Genomic DNA, 19,079 nt, shown 5'->3' with positions numbered 1-19,079 from the left:
TTTTTCATGCTGGCTGTGAGCTTGGTCAGCATTCTCCTCTCAGTCACCACCTCCAGGAGGTCAAGGCCCAGCCCCAACACAGAGCCAGCCTTCTTGATCAGGTTATGGAGCCTATTTGCATGTCTTGTCATGATGCTGCTGCCTGAGGCCCTTAATTGCCAAAGGCAAACACACCCATTAACACGCACTCTGTGAAGCGCTGCACCAATCTGGAACATTCCACACTGGAACGTGGCTAATAACCCACGTGTTCTCTCGCGCGTCTCGGTTCTCTCGTCTTACGACATTTATTTAAAGGAGAAAGAATATGTCACTTTCCCCCCAAATATCAGCAAAAAGAAGAACACTAAATGTGACAAATAATATGTACATTCAATAAATACTTGACCTCCATCACTGGCCTCTTCAAACTCGCCCTTCAGGAACCGGAGACCCAAATCTGAAGAAACCACATTTTGAGAAATGAAACCCCGTGCACTCATTGAATCACTTAACCATCTGGAAACACACACACAATAAAACGGCCTTCTGAAAGTTCCAGCCACAGTTTAGTGGACCTCAGTTCTTTAGAATATGGCACATCTATTCCCTCCAGCGCCCACATCAGCTGATGCATGCGCGCAGAGAGCTCTTTTAGTCAGCCTCTTTTTCCTGTTTCCCCCCACATATTTGCAAGGGTGACCTCTATGGGTGTGCAGTTAAATTATAGGCTCTTAATGGCTTGGTCACATATATATCGGCTGCTTATTGGCTTCTAGACCTTTTTTTACTGCTATTATCAGCACACACAAACACACACAAAAATGGAGAGGGCTTCGAGGTCCTCGCCCAAGGAAAACTCCATTGTTCACATAGCAGCACATCGAGGCAAGACTGAAGTTTGCCCGTGACCATTTGAAACATGGGGATGAGTTTTGGAAGTCTGTCGTTTGGTCTGATGAGACAAAGCTGGAGCTGTTCGGCAACATGGATGTTGATGTTGTTTGGAGAAAGAAAAAGAGAGGCCTTCAACCCCTAAAAACACAGTTCCCACAGCTAAACCTGGTGGTTGGGGTATAATGCTGTGCGGCTGTTTTGCTGCTTCAGGAACAGGGAACCTTGTTGGGGTGCATGAAGCCATGAAGAAAGAAGAATATCCTGACATTCTGAAGGTCAATGTGAAGAAATCTGTTGCAAGTCAGGCTTTAGGTGATCGTTGGGTCTTCCAGCAAGACAATGACCCGAAGCACACCTCAAAAACACTTGTTTCAACTCAATGCATCAGAAAATATCTTCATCAAACTTAGTTGAGATTTTGTCTCTGTTCTGTTGGAAGTAATTGTACTTTAATATATTAATGTAATGGCTAAAGGTCCTGAATTACTTTAAAGTCCACATACATACATACAAACACAAACACGCACATACATAAATACATGTTGTGTTTTTAAATGTCTGTGCCTAAACTGCAGTATCAGGTGCGAGTCTGAAATGGGTTTTGTGACCAAACTTGGCATGTGTGTGTCAGAAAGAAGGGGGGTTGTTATTGGGGATTGAATAACAGACGCTATTGCTGAGATACCGAGTAACCAATCTGTGTCCTGTCCAGTCCCACCTACGGACACAGAGGGGTCTCAGCACTGTGTCATGGTACACTAGCAACAGAGCACTCTCCCTCTCTTCTCACATATGCCCCTCTGGGCTAGCTCCACTGATTAGTTGCAATCATAAAATACAGTGCTGTCTACCTCCAACACCTCTTCCTTCACAGCAAGGTCAATGTTTCAGTCTATCCATTGTTGTAAGGGAGCAACTATCTTTTCTTTCTTAAGCCTTCAATCTATAACCTGTTTGTTGATCTTGATTTGCTATTACACCACCTAATTGGGACCGTGTTTAACTAAGGTTTCTGTGATCACCATATAAAAATATGAACATCCAAACCAAGCAAATATCAATCACTGAATGCATTGAGCATCACTCAGTGTTGTAGAACAGATTAGTTGCTGCTGATATTGGCCAATACTCGTCAAACGGCTAATATAAGTTTATGCATCTTTAAAAAACATTAGGCTATACCTTACAATGCCACATTCAGTAGTCCACCGACTCAATCAACAATTCAAAATATGTTGCAGTCATCTTTGAAAGTTGTAGCCTGCGTGCATTATAACTTCACCTAATAATACAGTAAGTTATAGTTTACTGTTATCATCTCCATTGGAGGCGCGAACGAGCTATTTCTTATCTTGTTACTGTACCGTGATTGGTCACCTATGCTAGAATCCCATTGGTGTATCATGACATCACTCTTAATGTCCGAAGCACACGAACAGATATAAACCCTCCTTCACGATCCAAGTATAACACATCGGAATAACGGTCTTTCTTTGACATTAGACAGAAATTGCGCCTTCAATCAAGATGAGTGTAAGTAGGCCTATTCGTTTCAAAATGTTTTTAGTTCCAATTTACGTGTCTGTGAAGTAGTCTTGTCTGGGATGCACGTCTACATGTAAATCAGTTAACGTCACGTTTAATACTATATTGTTGCATAAACTTAACTTGAAATTCACAACTATTGCCAGGCTATTTGTATTTAAGTCTGTGAATCATTAGTTCATTTGTGTTAGCCATGCTATAAAAGTAACTGTCCTATAATATATTATGTCTTAATTAATTATGTCTTTGTCGATAGGGATAATACTGATGATAGATGATAGAAAACATAATACAGCCATTAGGGCTCTCAAGTATCAGACGTTCACGTGAGACACCCATTTCCCCTTGAATTTGTTCACGCTGAGAAGTAAAGGATAACATTCCGCTAAATACAATCAATGGAGGAGGCGCAGACATACGGATGTAAGTTTTCTGCCGATTTAAGAGTTTTCTCGAGTTATACAAAGTTATATATAAAACTAGAATAGAAGCGTTTTGATTACATCAGTCATTTTAAAAAGAAACACCTGATTTACATTTAGTAGACGCTCTTATCCAGAGCGACTTACAGTAAGTACAGGGACATTTCCCCGAGGCAAATAGGGTGAAGGGCCTTGCCCAAGGACACGACGTCATTTGGCACGGCCGGGAATCTAAATCTAAAAGCATTTACCATCTTTGACCTCTTTCGACACTGGGGAAAATAACTGAGTCTTTGTTTTACGTTGTTTTGCTGTTACCATGGTGAACAAAGATGTGCTGCTTTGAGAATAAATCCAGGGTAAATCACATGGACTGCAACAGATTGGATGCTGGTGATGGTGTGTTTGTAACACGATGTTACAGACCTAGTCATCCAATGTAATCTAATTGTATTTAAATTGATTGTCATCTTAAAAGTCTTTCCCCATTCATTGTATTCCCTCTGGCACTTATGCTGCCTCAGGGATAAACTAAGACCACAGGCAATTATGGGGAAGACTTCCTGTAAGAGCTACCATGCACTAAGAAGACTTCCAAGTGAATAACTGGTTATTTTGAGAATCCTCTTCATTTCTTTGCTTTCAGTAATGAGGAACACAGCTTTCTGGTGTATGGATATACAAAAAGTTTTGATTTCTGTATCCATTCTTCACGTGTCTGTTTGTCCAGTTGCTTCATTTCTTGGTCGTCTGTGTACGCCAGGGGCAGCCCCAGCTGTCTCTTGTCTCTCTGACAGAGTTCAAAAATATGTCTCACGTGGATGGGAAACCCAGACTGTAGGCTGCAGTCTGTTTGGGCCCCAGCCAAGCCCAGATCGGCTGCACTCAGTTCACAGTAACAAGCAGCAGGAGCTACTAATATGGAAATAATTCTCTGCTTCTCTTTTGAGTCACACCTCAAACTCCATCTCTCTCTCTCTTTCTCCTCCTCTCTCTTTCTTTCAATATTTACTCTTGCCACGTATAGTAGATTAAGGCCGAATCCCCCCAAAATTATAGGGCCCAAAATTCCTGGCGGCACTCCTGGGTAAGGCGTAGTGGTAAGACAGATAACTGGGATTTGGCCTAAGTTGCTGTCCACTAATAGGACTTAGAATAATAATATCTTTCTGAGCCTTTTCATTTTTGATCATTTTTAGACACCCTGGCCAAGTTAAAGACTGGGAAATAATAATTGTGCAAAGAACATAGGAATCCTTGACCAATCCGTAAATATAAAGGAACGGAAAACTGCAAGGAAATTAGGCATTTTTGTCCGTGAGGCGCTGTATTCTACTGTTTGTTATTAAAGCACAAACTAGAATATCACATTAAAGTGTGTCGATTATTTTCATGTAAACAGTTTGCACATTTGGAAAGTCCCATAAAAGTCCAATTTAAGACTGACAGTAGCCCATGTATTTAGAAGCATTGAAAACTACCAACATGTTGCAGTCTTTGTCTCTCTGTGTCTCTTTGCAATGCAGAATGTAGAGGTGAGGAACATGTCCTTCAAGGTGGGACAGACCCTGACCATCACAGGGGTCCCCAACCCAGAGGCAGCTAAGTGAGTAACTGAAGACAAAATGCTGTTGCTGACCTGAGTCTAAACTCTGCTGAGTGATAAGCCTGGATTGAGGGGTGTACAAAAATGCCACTATCAAGTATTTATTCCCAGATTAATCTGGATTTGCACAGACACCAGAAGTGGGTGGGGCCTTAACTGGAAGTAAATTTAATCGTTTGAATTTAAATATCATATTAAAGGGGATGAAAGTAAAATTATTACTGCAATGCAAGGAACTGGCAAGCTAGCCATCTTACTGGCAGCGCTGCTGCAAGGGCAGAGGAGTTGATTTATGTTTTGTTTTTTTACTTTTTGCACAACTAGGCTGGAGTCAATGTAAAGTTTCCGTCAGCCAAGCTAAATATAACTACAGTGAAATTGTGTCAAAATGCGCCGTTCAAATATAAACAATATGGAGCTTACTTAAGATCCAAATATTTAAAATATGCCCTGCAACTATTTGGCTTGTGTTGTTGGACAAAACAATACTGACAATGAAGCGATCACATATTCAGAATCCAAATTTTACAGATAAACTTTGCATAGAATAATCTGTTTTCAAAGCTTTATCCGTGCTAATCGGAATAATGTACCTGGCTTCGGATACATCCCTAAAGGACTGCTTCTGCTTTGGCGCAAATCGTATTCTCCAACCCTAACAACCATGATGTTGGCCTAATGATGTAATTACTTTGAATAGATTTGCCATCAACATTGGTCACAGTGCGGAGGACATCGCTCTTCATTTGAACCCTCGCTTCGATGCTGAAGGTGATGAGAAGCAGGTGGTGTGCAACTCCTTCCAGGCAGGGAGCTGGTGTGAGGAGATCCGAGACGGAGGCTTTCCCTTCAACCAGGGAGAGGAGTTCAAAGTGAGGCGCAACAGCCTAGAATGTCCTTCTACTCGAGCAGCCTCTAGTGGCAAAGAATTATCACTGCATCCCTACCTGGAGAGGAACGTGACAATATTTTTAAGGTCAATGAGCAAAAATGAACATTAATGCAGTAATACCTTTCTCATGTTTTTAGATATCCATTACCTTCACAAAGGAGGAGTTCTTGGTCACTCTCACTGATGGCTCTGAGATCCACGTCCCCAATCGCCATGGAGACGAGAAGTATAAATTCATTTTTTTTGAAGGGGAGGCCAGGATCCAGGGGATTGAAATCAAGTAACCGAGAGGGTGCTTTTCCTGGCGGGGGTGCAACTGGAGGCACATCACCGTCAAGATGGATTGAAGAAACACCTTAGAAGACCAAACTTATATTTGGGCTGCTCATTGGCTTCAAGTCTTTCTTTTACTACTATTTCTACACACACACACACACACACACATATATATTCACAAACAAATATTTTATAGTTATTTTACAACAAAGGTTTTACTGTTAGTGAATGGCTACATATTTAGGCAGTTTCAGGTTAACCAGTAGCCTACCTAAAAATTCAGTGTGATGTTTTCTTACTGATGACAATAAATATGTCTTTTCTGCTCAATGCTGTACCTTCTGTGATAAAAATCATTGTGAATAATTATGTTCATAGGATCTTTAACTTATTAACTGTTGACATCAAAAGATTGAGTTCCAGTCTTGAAATATTTAATTTACTTGTCTACGCTGTGCTTTGATTGGCAAAATTACTGAATTAATACATGAGGACGGTGCTGTGCCCCCAGTTGCACACCCGCCAGGAAAAGCCCCCTCTCGCGGGAGCGTGCGCACAAACCACTCAAGTAAAAAAGTGAATGATTTCGTCTTGATATCGCAACTAAACAGAGAGGAGGCCGGTGTTGGGCCGCAATTTCACTCCCCGACAGAATTCCACTCCCCTACGCGTGAAAGCGCGCACTGCCTTAAGGGCTGGCCCAAGGCATAAGCAAACAAAGCGGCTGCTTAAGGCCCTCATGGCCACCAGAGGGCCCCAACAGCACATTAAATTACAGTTTAATGTAATTTTAAAAATACACCCCTAGGCAATGCCCCAAGTCAATTCTGCTTAAGGCCCCATAAAGGCTTGGGCCGGCCCTGACTGACTGCCTAGCATATTGCTATGTGTAGCAAACCTAGGTGATTTTTACAAGGAAATGTTAAGGCTAGGTTAGGTTCCATTCTCTTAGGCTTTGATAAAACTGTCAGTAGGCTATTTTATTCATGTTTCATTAAAATATAAGTGATGTTGTGCTGCACTTAAGGGCCTATACGATTTGTATGTCGTGCTACACGTAAAATCTGAATGATTGTTTCACGAAAATGGAAATGATGTTGAGCTGCACTTGAGAAACGATGTTGATGTTGTGCTAGCCTGTCCTATTATGGGAATGAGGATAATATGTGAATTATGTTGTAGTTGCGAATGCTGTTATGTCACTGTCTGGTAAAAGCGAGCATACTTCTTTGTATTCATTTGTACAAATCCCTTTCAGTAGAACTATTCACTTCTGATTCTTGATTATTTGCTATAGGCACATTTTTATAGAAATTGTCTGGTAAATGAGTAGCTACATTATTTTAAACATTTATATAAAAAGGCCCCTGCTCACAGCCAGAGGTCCCTCCTACCAGAATTAAACTTCTATTTCCCTCTCAGTAAACTACTTGCCACACAACTGTTTTGTGTTTACAATCATATTTATTTTAGAGATCCTGTTTCCCACAGCCTTGTTAGTATCTTATAACTTGCAATGTACAGTGCTTGGTTCTAGTACCTAATAAGACCTTCCCCTTTGAGACTGGCTAGTGAAAAACATCTAATAAATGATGACTTTTTGAAAGGTCCCCATCAAATGTATTTATTTAACAAAAAATGATATATTTAACAAAAGGTTTAAGAAAAAAAAAGAAATTGTGATCATTTACATAAGAGTTTTAACAAGTGAAATGAAAACAGGTCAGGGCTGTTTACGGCAGGCAGCACAGATGTATTCCTCTGTCAGTTGGATCCGAGCACAACTCTGATGGAACCATCTGAGAATGAATGATCAAACACAGGGACGGTGAGTTCATTAGGGCAATACAACACACTGTCAAACGGGAAAAGGAGGACTTTTTTCTAACCTGGAAGTTAGTTTTTTCTACAGGAAGTTGCTCCACGTAGTGATGGTCCGACCGACTGTGGACTGGTGGAATCCATACCGGTCAGCTAGGTCACGCTGTGTTGAAGCCAGTGCCAGGTAGTTGAGAAACAATAACGTCTCATCAATGGGCTGCAGGGAAGGAGTCTGTTCAAAATAAATACCATTTACATTATGGTTCTCTCAACTTCCTTTAGCCCTGATCTTTGTTAAGTCGTAATTGTATGGTCCATGTAAATACTTACTACAGCGGAACTTGGCTCTTAAAGGTGCCTCTCTCTCAGCTTCTCGACTTGTTCCCTCAGCTTGAGGATCTCCTCTCTGAGAGACATGTTGTCATCAAGGTCTAAATCAACAACTGCGGGATCTGGAGCCGAAGCGTAGTCGTGGTCCATGAGGATATCAGCCTCCTCGCACGCTGCGTCAACATCCGACAACTCTCTCCTCTCCCATACCCCCGGTCGTGAAGTGGGAAGGGTAAAATTGTTCCACTCAAACAATGCTGGAACAGCTCCCTTGATTAATAGCCGTCTCCCCGTCTCTGACACAGGCTCACGAACATCCTCCTTTTTAAAATGCCGGCTACATACTCGGGTACGTGGAGTAGCTGTGAAGTTGTCCCTCCGGATAGCGAGAAGCCATTTTCGCTTGATTTCCGCGTCAGATGGAAATGTGTGAAAACTAAGTACACTGTTGAACTTACTCGAGGCTTGGCACAGAGGCACACAACAATACTCAGCTGAACTGCTGTTGGTTTGCTGATATTTAAACGTTTTCTTACCAGACATATCGTTACGTCTATCGTTATCGTTTGGTAAACAAACACCCCAGCGGAATAGGCTCGACTGGCCGAAATTTTAGCGGAAGTACGTCATCGCATACGTTTGCATGGCAACAGTCATCAGATTTTGTTCCTAAAATCATTTGAATGTTAATTTATATTTTTGACAATTGAATTTATTTTCAGAATAACGGAAATTATGAACTATTATGTTTTACAATTAGCACAACATGGCAATATCAGACAAATTGATGTGAACATTTGGAAGTTATATGAAGGTAAAGTATATACTTAGATAGATAGGCCTAATTAGATTGAATCATGTTTGAGGATAAATCCTTTAAAACTGTCTATTTTAATAAAAAGAAATATATTTGAGAAACCAGTCTTGTTCTGTAACATACATCTCAAGCAGACCGCAAAAAAACAACAACCGCTGGGCCATGTTAAACACATCTTTTACTGTATTGATCCCATAGGGAAATTGATGTGTTACAGCAGTCCAGCCCAGGACAAACAAACCACCTGCCCCCTGGTAGTGGCCTCATTCTCACTGCTTCACCCACCTTGAGCTAAGGTAAGTCTTTTGCTGATTTGTGGTAGATTAACTTGGACACCTGTCTCCAGCAGGTCACCACATGAGGCTCCAGGACACCTGTCTCCAGCAGGTCAGTCACCACATGATGCTCCAGGACACCTGTCTCCAGCAGGTCACCACATGAGGCTCCAGGACACCTGTCTCCAGCAGGTCACCACATGAGGCTCCAGGACACCTGTCTCCAGCAGGTCACCACATGAGGCTCCAGGACACCTGTCTCCAGCAGGTCACCACATGAGGCTCCAGGACACCTGTCTCCAGCAGGTCAGTCACCACATGATGCTCCAGGACACCTGTCTCCAGCAGGTCAGTCACCACATGAGGCTCCAGGACACCTGTCTCCAGCAGGTCACCACATGAGGCTCCAGGACACCTGTCTCCAGCAGGTCAGTCACCACATGAGGCTCCAGGACACCTGTCTCCAGCAGGTCACCACACATGAGGCTCCAGGACACCTGTCTCCAGCAGGTCACCACATGAGGCTCCAGGACACCTGTCTCCAGCAGGTCAGTCACCACATGAGGCTCCGGGACACCTGTCTCCAGCTGGTCAGTCACCACATGAGGCTCCAGGACACCTGTCTCCAGCAGGTCAGTCACCACATGAGGCTCCAGGACACCTGTCTCCAGCAGGTCAGTCACCACATGATGCTCCAGGACACCTGTCTCCAGCAGGTCAGTCACTACTTGATGCTCCAGGACACCTGTCTCCAGCAGGTCAGTCACTACTTGATGCTCCAGGAGACGCTGCCCATTGGCAGAGCAGGAAGCCGCTCTGCTGTCCAGGCCTTCTGAGGGACCAGTTGTTTTATTTTCGTCACCAACGCGTCGTGTTTTGGGAGCCAAACCGGTACAGACAGTGGAGTTCCAATAATGAACACTCACATGTGCCATTATAAAAACATAACATGGGTGGTGGCTGCCAAAACAAGGCGGTACATTACTGTATCAATGATCCATGATCACAGCTACACCACTGTAATAGTATGTCATAGGTGGCTTATTTAACAAGAATGTTAATCCGCCCAAACCGGTTTTAATCTACTTTCTATTTCACCTGACACACAAACTGATCTTTCCTTCATCGTCTGCTAGACTTCGTTGTGTCGGTACATGTAAGTTAAAAGTCTATTGAAAATGTAATTAATTGTTAACCAGATGAATTAATCAACTAATAAACAGTAACAATGCACTACAATATACACAGGGTAGAATATGCTTGGTCAGTAATTTTAAGTAACATTTGACATGTATCTGAAGTACACAAGGACATGGAACCACGTCATGGTTTTTTGGCATGTTTTATATATATTTTTTGCTTTCTGTTCTCTACAGGAGTAAAGAGAGGAGAAAGATCATCAACTATGGCTTCAGGTAAACAGACCTAAACAGTCCTAAAATACTTCACCATAACCAGGAAGTTCATCATGTTAGCACTTGTTACTGTTGCATTTAAAGGTTTTCGTTGCACCATCCCAGGTGTAAAAATGAATAGGATGTTATCTAATGAAGAACACACTGTAGTTTAGCAGCAGTTTTATTTACCTCCACAGTGTAATTTACCACTCCTTCAATCGTTCAGTACATTTACAATGTGAAAACGATTAATAAAAATTAGGGCTGTCAAAGTTAACACGTTAATAAGCCTGTATCTGTTCAACTTTTTAATTTAAAATGGGACGAGGCGGAACTTTAAAGTTGAGTTAATGATATTATTTCTAACGATAAACCAGTTGTTGCCAGCTAAATAAGCTGAACATTTAGTCAAAACCATAGTTTTTAACCCTTTGATACACAAGCTATGTTTACCCCCTCTAATGCACAACATGGGTCTAAAATGACCCGCATTCATTTCCCATGACATTTCATGTATGACTGAGTGTTTCTTTGTTATATATTTTTAAATCAATTCATTTAATTATTTAATATTCTAATTATTCATTAATTATCTTGTTTTTGAGTACCTCAAATAATTATTTAAATGTTTGTCGTTCTTGCTTTCTGAGCAAAAAAAAGTTTTTGTGGTATGACATCAAATTTACAGACATGGGTCTAAAATGACCCATATAGATTCACTATGGATTTTGATAGAAACTTTAGATATTTGCAATTTGGAAAATATTTACTGTGGATAACTATTCACCTGCCAGACATTTTACAGCTCAACACGGCTGCTTTTAGGTTGGGAGATGTGCCTAAATGTGGCCTTGCGGGAGCGTTTTTGGATCCAATTGCAAAATCCAATGTTTAAAGCCACCACGGGGCTAAAGAGATTTAAGGATATCCTCAGCTTCATAAAGTTTGATGATAAGAGCTCTTCTTGTGGCTGGGTGGTAGTTGCATTAAGTTTTTACCCCACATCTTTCCATCACCTCTTTAATATACTTTTGGAGCTGTGACTTGGCCTTCATGCGCCTTTTATGTGGTATGACAAGGTCCTTGCCTAGCTCCTTGATGAACTGCCACTTGGGTCACACCACCCATGTTATGAGGGTGTTGGTGTAGAAGTTAGTGTAGACATTGAGGGTGGCAACATCCAGCACATTGTGCCAGACACCTCTGTGTTCTCCACTTACATGAGTAGTAGTAGTGCAAACTGTCTGATCCATTGTGTCCACTCCTGCTTTTCTTTTATTACAGTACTGGATCACAACATTGTCATCCACTGCTTTGCCATCATCATGGTGCTCAGAAGGACAACAGCCTTTCCCTTCTTCAGCACATAGCTCACCATAGTCATGTTGCCATTAAATCCCAATTGAATGGCAACATGACCTTGAAAACATGTGGAACTTGGCATGTCCCTTCATTTGGATGTCTTTGTGACTCGTATGTTCGGCTTGTTCTGGTGAAGAGTCCCCGCAATGTTCAGGTTCCTCAATAAGCTTTCCAGTCAGAGGGACACTGCAGGGGTAGAACACTCAGTCTACCACATATGGGACCCTCACACTGCACATCCAGAATAATTCCACATTTTGCAGGCTTCCTGAGCATGTATTGCGAACACTGCTTATCTCTGGTGACAAACTTATTGGGAATTAACCGTCTTCTGCGATTAGCCAGGAAACAGTCATACACATACCTGAATGCTGCTATGTGATGTGTTTCTTGTGACAAAGCCCTGTTCCTCTTGTCATCAAAAGTCAAGCTGGTGATATCATCATATCTCTTTAGCCCCATGGTGGCTTTACACATTGGATTTTGCAATTGGATCCAAAAACACTCCAAAAAGGCCACATCTAGGCTCTTGTCCTCCCTTGCAAGGAGGGTCAAACTGATAGAGGCCTGTTTGATGCTTCTCCACTCCTTCCTTTTGCTGCTGCAGCTCTTCATCTCAAAGTTGTTGCATTTCAGGACCTCATCAATTATGTAACTTGTGAACATCTCCCAGCCTAAAAGCAGTTGTGTTGGGTTGTGAAATAGTTGAATAGTTATCCACAGTAAATATGATCCAAGTTGCAAAAATTTACTAATATCAAATATTCCTATAAAACTCCATAGGAATACATATGGGTCATTTTTGACCCATGTCTGTAAACTGAAGGTAGTAACAAAAACAATAGTTGTTTATAAAGTAAGAAGAGAAAAAAGAAAAATAAGTAGTTGTGACAATCAAAAACAAGATATTTAATGAATACTTGGAATATTTAATTATGAAATGAGTTGATTTCAAAAGATATGGCAAAGAAACACTCAGCCATACATGAAATATCATAGGAAATGAATGCGGGTCATTTTATGTGATGACCAAAAACAAGATAATTGAGGAATACCTGGAATACTGAACTTTTTTCTTTTTTTTTGTGAAGATATAGAAAATCTAAACTCTCCCGGGTCACTTTAGACACATGTTGTGCATCAAAGGGTTAAACCAGGGATTCCCAAAGTGTGGTGCGCGAGCTGCCTCAAGGGGAAAAGGAAAAATGTAATGGTGGTCTAATGGTGTAATAATTAATAACTACTTACTAACCGAGAGTGAGGTCATGCCATAGAGTTAATATAACTAGAGTAAGCTACTTTTGTCTTCCAAGATGGCGTCCCCATTCATTTCTATGAAAAGTGCTCAGTGGCGCAGTGAGGCAAGCGAGAGCGCGAGACTGGAGCGGCTATCTTTGCACTTCCTACTCTTCCGGTCTAGCTTTAAACAGTGGCTCTTTTTTCCCCTAGCTCCAAGACCTCGTGCACGCTTGCAACTAGCTGTACACGTCATACTTTGAGACAACCAGTCGCGAGCATAGATTTTTATGGTTACGAGCGTGTGGGCATTGCAGTTGCAGAATCTGGGCAGAATGGGGTACAAGTCCGATAAGAATCAGACACATGATGCAAACTTAACGAAAATGTATTCTGTCACTGTATAGTATTCCTTTCACTTGTTTTTTAGGCTATAGGGCTCAATATAGGGCTATTCTAGATGAAACTCATCACATATGTTGCTTTTTTTCTTCATGATATATGATTTCCAACGCATTGTATCGAATGAAATAAACTGTTAACATGAACAGCTCCGTCGTTGTTCTCGCCAGGCAAAGAAAGCTTAATAGTTTTATTTTGGTAACCTTCCATTATGCAGACTTACCATAGCTTACTGTCAACTTTATATTCAAACAAAATGCCACGAATTTCACACTGCCTTCAATTTCACATCAGTGTTGAAATGTGACCCGTGTTTTATATGTTCAACCTAGAAAACCAAACGTCTATTAATGGATATAACGTGATCTAACAATACGTGTTAATAATGTAATAAATGAAAGCTCAAGAAGTGTGTCTAAAATATACTTAATTGAACATTTGCCTTTGAAAGGGGCATATTCATAGAACACACTCTCTCTCTCTCTCTCTCTCTCTCTCTCTCTCTCTCTCTCTCTCTCTCTCTCTCTCTCTCTCTCTCTCTCTCTCTCTCTCTCTCTCTCTCTCTCTCTCTCTCTCTCTCTCTCTCTCTCTCTCTCTCTCTCTCTCTCTCTCTCTCTCTCTCTCTCTCTCTCTCTCTCTCTCTCTCTCTCTCTCTCTCTCTCTCTCTCTCTCTCTCTCTCTCTCTCTCTCTCTCTCTCTCTCTCTGACAGGTGACTCCCTCCGTCTCTCAGAGCTGAGGATTGTGCTGCTGGGGGGGAGACGTGCAGGGAAGAGTTCATCAGGAAACACCATCCTGGGCAGAGAGGAGTTTGACTTGAGGACAGCTGCTCAGTGTGTGAAGAGACAGGGAGAAGTAGCAGGGAGGCAGGTCACTGTGGTCGACACTCCAGGATGGTGGAGGAATCACCCTGTAGAGAATACTACTGAGCTGGTTAAACAGGAGATAGTACGCAGTGTGTCTCTGTGTCCTCCAGGACCCCACACTCTCCTTCTGGTTATAGACTTGGACGTCGCCTTCATAGAGGAAGACAGAAGATCAGTAGAGGGACACCTGCAGCTTCTCAGTGAGAGAGTCTGGAGTCACACTATAGTGCTGTTCATCAATGCAGACCGTCTGGGAGACACAACCATTGAGCAGCACATTGAGAGAGAAGGGAAGGCCCTCCAGTGGCTTGCTGAGAAATGTGGGAACAGGTATCATGTCCTCAACAATGAGAACAGGGGTGATGACACTCAGGTCACTGAGCTGTTGGACAAGATGGAGGAGATGGTGGCAGCAAACAGAGGAGGCCACTATGAGATGGACAGAGAGATCCTGAAGAAGATAGAGGAGAGAAGGAGGGCAGAGGAAGAGAGAGCACAACAGAGGCTGATGAAGGTGCAGGAACAGAGAGAGACTCTCAGATCACTAATGGGTGAGTTTCTTTCAGTGTCCACAGTCTTGGTGTGAATAGACTAATCAATGTGACATGCAATATTCTGGATATTTAGAGACTGGTTTTAATATGAAAAATTGCCATTTCAATTATTGTTGAACAATATTCAGCATAATGTATTTTCAGTGAATGTTTTTTTCAAGATACGTTCATGTGAACAGAGAACATTTCTGCAACTCACATTATTACCATGTGGTGTAATGCCTAACTTGACACAACATTTAAACTCAGATCCTTGTACACTTCACAAAGAAAAAGCAATTTCTCTCTTGGCTCTTTGTCTTTCTATATCCCACTTTATCTCTCTGTTTCATACATCAAATCCCCCCCCTGCTCTCTCTCTCTCTCTCTCTCTCTCTCTCTCTCTCTCTCTCTCTTCTTCTCTCTCTCTCTCTCTTTCTCTCTCTCTCTCTCTCTCTCTCTCTCTCTCTCTCTCTCTCTCTCTCTCTCTCTCTCTCTCTCTCTCTCTCTCTCTCTCTCTCTCTCTCTCTCTCTCTCTCTCTCTCTCTCTCTCTCTCTCTCTCTCTCTCTCTCTCTCTCTCTCTCTCTCTCTCTCTCTCTCTCTCTCTCTCTCTCTCTCTCTCTCTGACAGGTGACTCCCTCCATCTCTCAGAGCTGAGGATTGTGCTGCTGGGGGGAAAACGTGCAGGGAAGAGTTCATCAGGAAACACCATCCTGGGCAGAGAGGAGTTTGACCTGAGGACAGCTGCTCAGTGTATGAAGAGACAGGGAGAAGTAGCAGGGAGGCAGGTCACTGTGGTCGACACTCCAGGATGGTGGAGGAATCTCCTTGTAGAGAGGAACACTGAGCTGGTTAAACAGGAGATAGTACGCAGTGTGTCTCTGTGTCCTCCAGGACCCCACACTCTCCTCCTGGTCATACGGCTGGATGTTTCATTCCTACATGAACACAGGAGGTCAGTAAAGGGACACCTGCAGCTTCTCAGTGAGAGAGTCTGGAGTCACACTATAGTGCTGTTCACCAATGGGGACCGTCTGGGAGACACAACCATTGAGCAGCACATTGAGAGAGAAGGGAAGGCCCTCCAGTGGCTTGTTGAGAAATGTGGGAACAGGTATCATGTCCTCAACAATAAGAACAGGGGGGATGACACTCAGGTCACTGAGCTGTTGGACAAGGTGGAGGAGATGGTGGCAGGAAACAGAGGAGGCCACTATGAGATGGACAGAGAGATCCTGGAGAAGATGGAGGAGAGAAGGAGGGCAGAGGAAGAGAGAGCACAACAGAGGCTGATGAAGGTGCAGGAACAGAGAGAGACTCTCAGATCACTAAAGGGTGAGTTTCTTTCAGTGTCCATCCAGAGTCTTGGTGTGAATACCCAATCAATGTGACATGCAGTATACTGGATATTTAAAGAATGGTTATAGTATTATAAAACATAATTATTGATGAACAAGATTGTGCATTTTCGTTTCCAGTTAATTGTTTTTTTAGAACACATTCGAACAGAGAATGTTTATTCAACTTACATTATTATTACCATATGGTGTTTACGCTTCACTCAACAAAACATATAATTTCATATTATTGTAAACTTCAAAGACAATGCAATATCTCTCTTTCCCCTTCGTCTTTTTCTATCTCCCTTACTCTCTCTCTCTCTCTCTCTCTCTCTCTCTCTCTCTCTCTCTCTCTCTCTCTCTCTCTCTCTCTCTCTCTCTCTCTCTTTCTGTCTCTGACAGGTGACTCCCTCCATCTCTCAGAGCTGAGGATTGTGCTGTTGGGGGTGAAACATGCAGGAAGGAGTTCATCAGGAAACACCATCCTGGGCAGAGAGGAGTTTGACCTGAGGACAGCTGCTCAGTGTGTGAAGAGACAGGTAGAAGTAGCAGGGAGGCAGGTCACTGTGGTCGACACTCCAGGATGGTGGAGGAATCTCCCTGTAGAGAGGACTACTGAGCTGGTTAAACAGGAGATAGTACGCAGTGTGTCTCTGTGTCCTCCAGGACCCCACACTCTCCTCCTGGTCATACGGCTGGATCTCTCATTTACAGACGCAGAGAGTAGGTCAGTAGAGGGACACTTGCAGCTTCTCAGTGAGAGAGTCTGGAGTCACACTATAGTGCTGTTCACCTATCGGGACCATCTGGGAGACACAACTATTGAGCAGCACATTGAGACAGAAGGGAAGGCCCTCCAGTGTCTTGTTGAGAAATGTGGGAACAGGTATCATGTCCTCAACAATAAGAACAGGGGTGATGACACTCAGGTCACTGAGCTGTTTGACAAGATGGAGGAGATGGTGGCAGCAAACAGTGGAGATGTGTTTTACCCTGAGATGGATGGCAGTAAAGAAATGAACTGGAGTTCTGAAGACTATGAGATGTCAATAGTGCCTGTTAAAGGAGCCAGGAGCTACGAACTCCTCCCCCCAAACAGTGAGAATTGACTATTTACTGTACTAACAGCAGCTTTGGCACACTGTATATTCACCTGAATGTGGAATGAGAGAAGGGTAAAAACTTGTTTAGTTATTTGTATGTTGTTGTTGTGCAGTGAGTGGAGACAGCAGAGCTGAGAGAGACGATGATTCTGATTGGAGATCTGAGACTGGATCTGAAGCTGGGTCATTGTGGAGCCTTGATGGTAAGATTTTTGTCTGTCTGTCTGTCTGTCTGTCTGTCTGTGTCTGTCTGTCTGTCTGTCTGCCTGTCAGATTGCCTGTATGTCTGTCCTTGAATGTCCCATATGTGGTCCCTGAGTAGGAATCTAACCAGCCCAGTATCTGACCTGCTGTGTTTCTCTACAGAGTGGAGAGATAGTAGATCTGATCTCTTGTCTCTGAGGAGCTCTGGCTACGGCTCCCAGACCTCCATACTTTCTCACCTCAGCTCAGGGAGGACTGAGCATGCTCAGAAGGGCTCTGCAGAGGAGCAGCTGCGCTCTACAAGACTGGAGTTTGTGGAGCGAGTGACGATGCCTGTCCTGGATGATCTGCTGGATGGACTTCTGCAGGAGAGGGTGATCAACGATGCTGAGATGGAGGCAGTGAAGGTGGAGGCAGTGAGGAAGGACAGAGCACGGGCCACCATCGACATGGTCCTGAGGAAAGGACCTCACTCATGTTTTGTGATGAAAACGATGTTGTCTAAATATGACCCTGCCTTATACACAACTCTTGGCTTCCAATAAAACATGCAGAGAACAGTGTCAGACCTATGATGAGTGTATCACACCAGTGTTTCAGCCTAGTAGGGAATACACTATGTACACATATTTTAACTTACAATTTAAATACAGCTAAATGAAATGTGAATTGTTTGTATATTTACAAATGGTATATTTATCTACACTGAAACTATATTGTTGGCATCTTTAAATAACCTTGTTAAGTGGACTAATGAGCTGGTTAAACAGGAGATAGTACGCAGTGTGTCTTTGTGTCCTCCAGGTCCCCACACTGTCCTCCTGGTCATATGGTTGGATGTCTCATTCACAAACAAACACAGAACATCAGTAGAGGGACACCTGCAGCTTCTCAGTGAGAGAGTCTGGAGTCACACTATCAAGCTGTTCACCAATGGGGTGAATATAAATGTAAATATTTTGTTAAAAGATGTTCTTTATATGGGCCACAGCTGTCAGACCTGGATTGTGTCAATACTGTTTCAGTCCATCATTCAGAATTTAAACTGAAAACAGTTCAATTATGATTGACATATGATCCATCAGATGCCCTGACCACAGACAGATTCATGTCTAGTACATATTTCAATAGAATGTTCTTATATATCTTAGCAGTCCAAGTTGTTTGATTCCACCTTGGGACATTTCTGCATTTCTGTCTTACCCTCTCTCTCTCTCCCAAACATTTCCTGTGTCTCCTGGCCAATAAGGCCATCATTTTATCATCATTTTTTAAGTATCTTTAAAAAAAGAGTATTTCAAGTAGACATTTGTCACATGGCTGTAAAGTTATTCAAAAATTAAGAGACATTGTATATTGAAGGGATGTATGATGGCAAGATAGTAACAGTTGTAACAAGATTGTGAAGGGTATTATAAAGTGGTAGTAGGAAATGAACCCTTCACACTTGACTTATATAAACACCTGCACCATCTGCACTGTGTGGAGGATTCATGAGTATAAACACCTGCACCATCTGCACTGTGTGGAGAATGCATTAGTATAAACACCTGCACCATCTACACTGTGTGGAGGATTCATGAGTATAAACACCTGCACCATCTACACTGTGTGGAGGATTCATGAGTATAAACACCTGCACCATCTACACTGTGTGGAGGATTCATGAGTATAAACACCTGCACCATCTGCACTGTGTGGAGGATTCATGAGTATAAACACCTGCACCATCTGCACTGTGTGGAGGATTCATGAGTATAAACACCTGCACCATCTG

The 19,079-nt window shown here is 42.6% G+C and overlaps 2 protein-coding genes and 1 long non-coding RNA gene across 7 annotated transcripts; 2 read left to right on the top strand and 1 right to left on the bottom strand.

Annotated features, from left to right (window-relative positions):
- Window positions 1-2,280: 2,280 nt before the first annotated feature.
- On the top strand, window positions 2,281-5,947 carry LOC146254011 (beta-galactoside-binding lectin-like). Of its 2 annotated transcripts, XM_084676771.1 has the most exons (4): window positions 2,281-2,409; window positions 4,370-4,449; window positions 5,150-5,321; window positions 5,479-5,947. In XM_084676771.1, exons 1-4 carry the CDS (start codon window positions 2,404-2,406, stop codon window positions 5,623-5,625), a joined length of 405 nt encoding a protein of 134 aa, XP_084532897.1. In that variant the 5' UTR covers window positions 2,281-2,403; the 3' UTR covers window positions 5,626-5,947. The 2 variants fall into 2 exon arrangements, with proteins under 2 accessions (XP_084532897.1, XP_084532898.1); XM_084676772.1 differs by lacking the exon at window positions 2,281-2,409 and having other exon boundaries at window positions 4,364-4,449.
- A 1,278-nt stretch (window positions 5,948-7,225) lies between these two features.
- On the bottom strand, window positions 7,226-7,663 carry LOC146254010 (uncharacterized). The gene is made up of 2 exons (XR_014731669.1): window positions 7,507-7,663; window positions 7,226-7,416 (listed from the first exon to the last, which is right to left on the bottom strand). It is a non-coding gene; the product is annotated as an uncharacterized LOC146254010 (long non-coding RNA).
- On the top strand, window positions 7,664-18,903 carry LOC146254009 (GTPase IMAP family member 8-like). Of its 4 annotated transcripts, XM_084676770.1 has the most exons (10): window positions 7,664-8,582; window positions 8,784-8,839; window positions 8,935-9,751; window positions 9,997-10,016; window positions 10,237-10,275; window positions 13,968-14,672; window positions 15,286-15,990; window positions 16,398-17,093; window positions 17,212-17,301; window positions 17,465-18,903. In XM_084676770.1, exons 5-10 carry the CDS (start codon window positions 10,266-10,268, stop codon window positions 17,845-17,847), a joined length of 2,589 nt encoding a protein of 862 aa, XP_084532896.1. In that variant the 5' UTR covers window positions 7,664-8,582; window positions 8,784-8,839; window positions 8,935-9,751; window positions 9,997-10,016; window positions 10,237-10,265; the 3' UTR covers window positions 17,848-18,903. The 4 variants fall into 4 exon arrangements, with proteins under 4 accessions (XP_084532896.1, XP_084532894.1, XP_084532895.1 ...); XM_084676768.1 differs by having other exon boundaries at window positions 8,935-10,016; XM_084676769.1 differs by having other exon boundaries at window positions 7,664-8,839; window positions 8,935-10,016.
- The last annotated feature ends 176 nt before the right edge of the window (window positions 18,904-19,079 follow it).

Source organism: Hypomesus nipponensis, chromosome 17 (genome assembly GCF_054491055.1).
Source record: "Hypomesus nipponensis isolate SF chromosome 17, ASM5449105v1, whole genome shotgun sequence".
In the NCBI taxonomy this organism is placed as follows: Eukaryota; Metazoa; Chordata; class Actinopteri; order Osmeriformes; family Osmeridae; genus Hypomesus; species Hypomesus nipponensis.
Note: the sequence above shows the minus strand (reverse complement) of the source record. Positions and strands in the feature narration are given on the sequence as shown.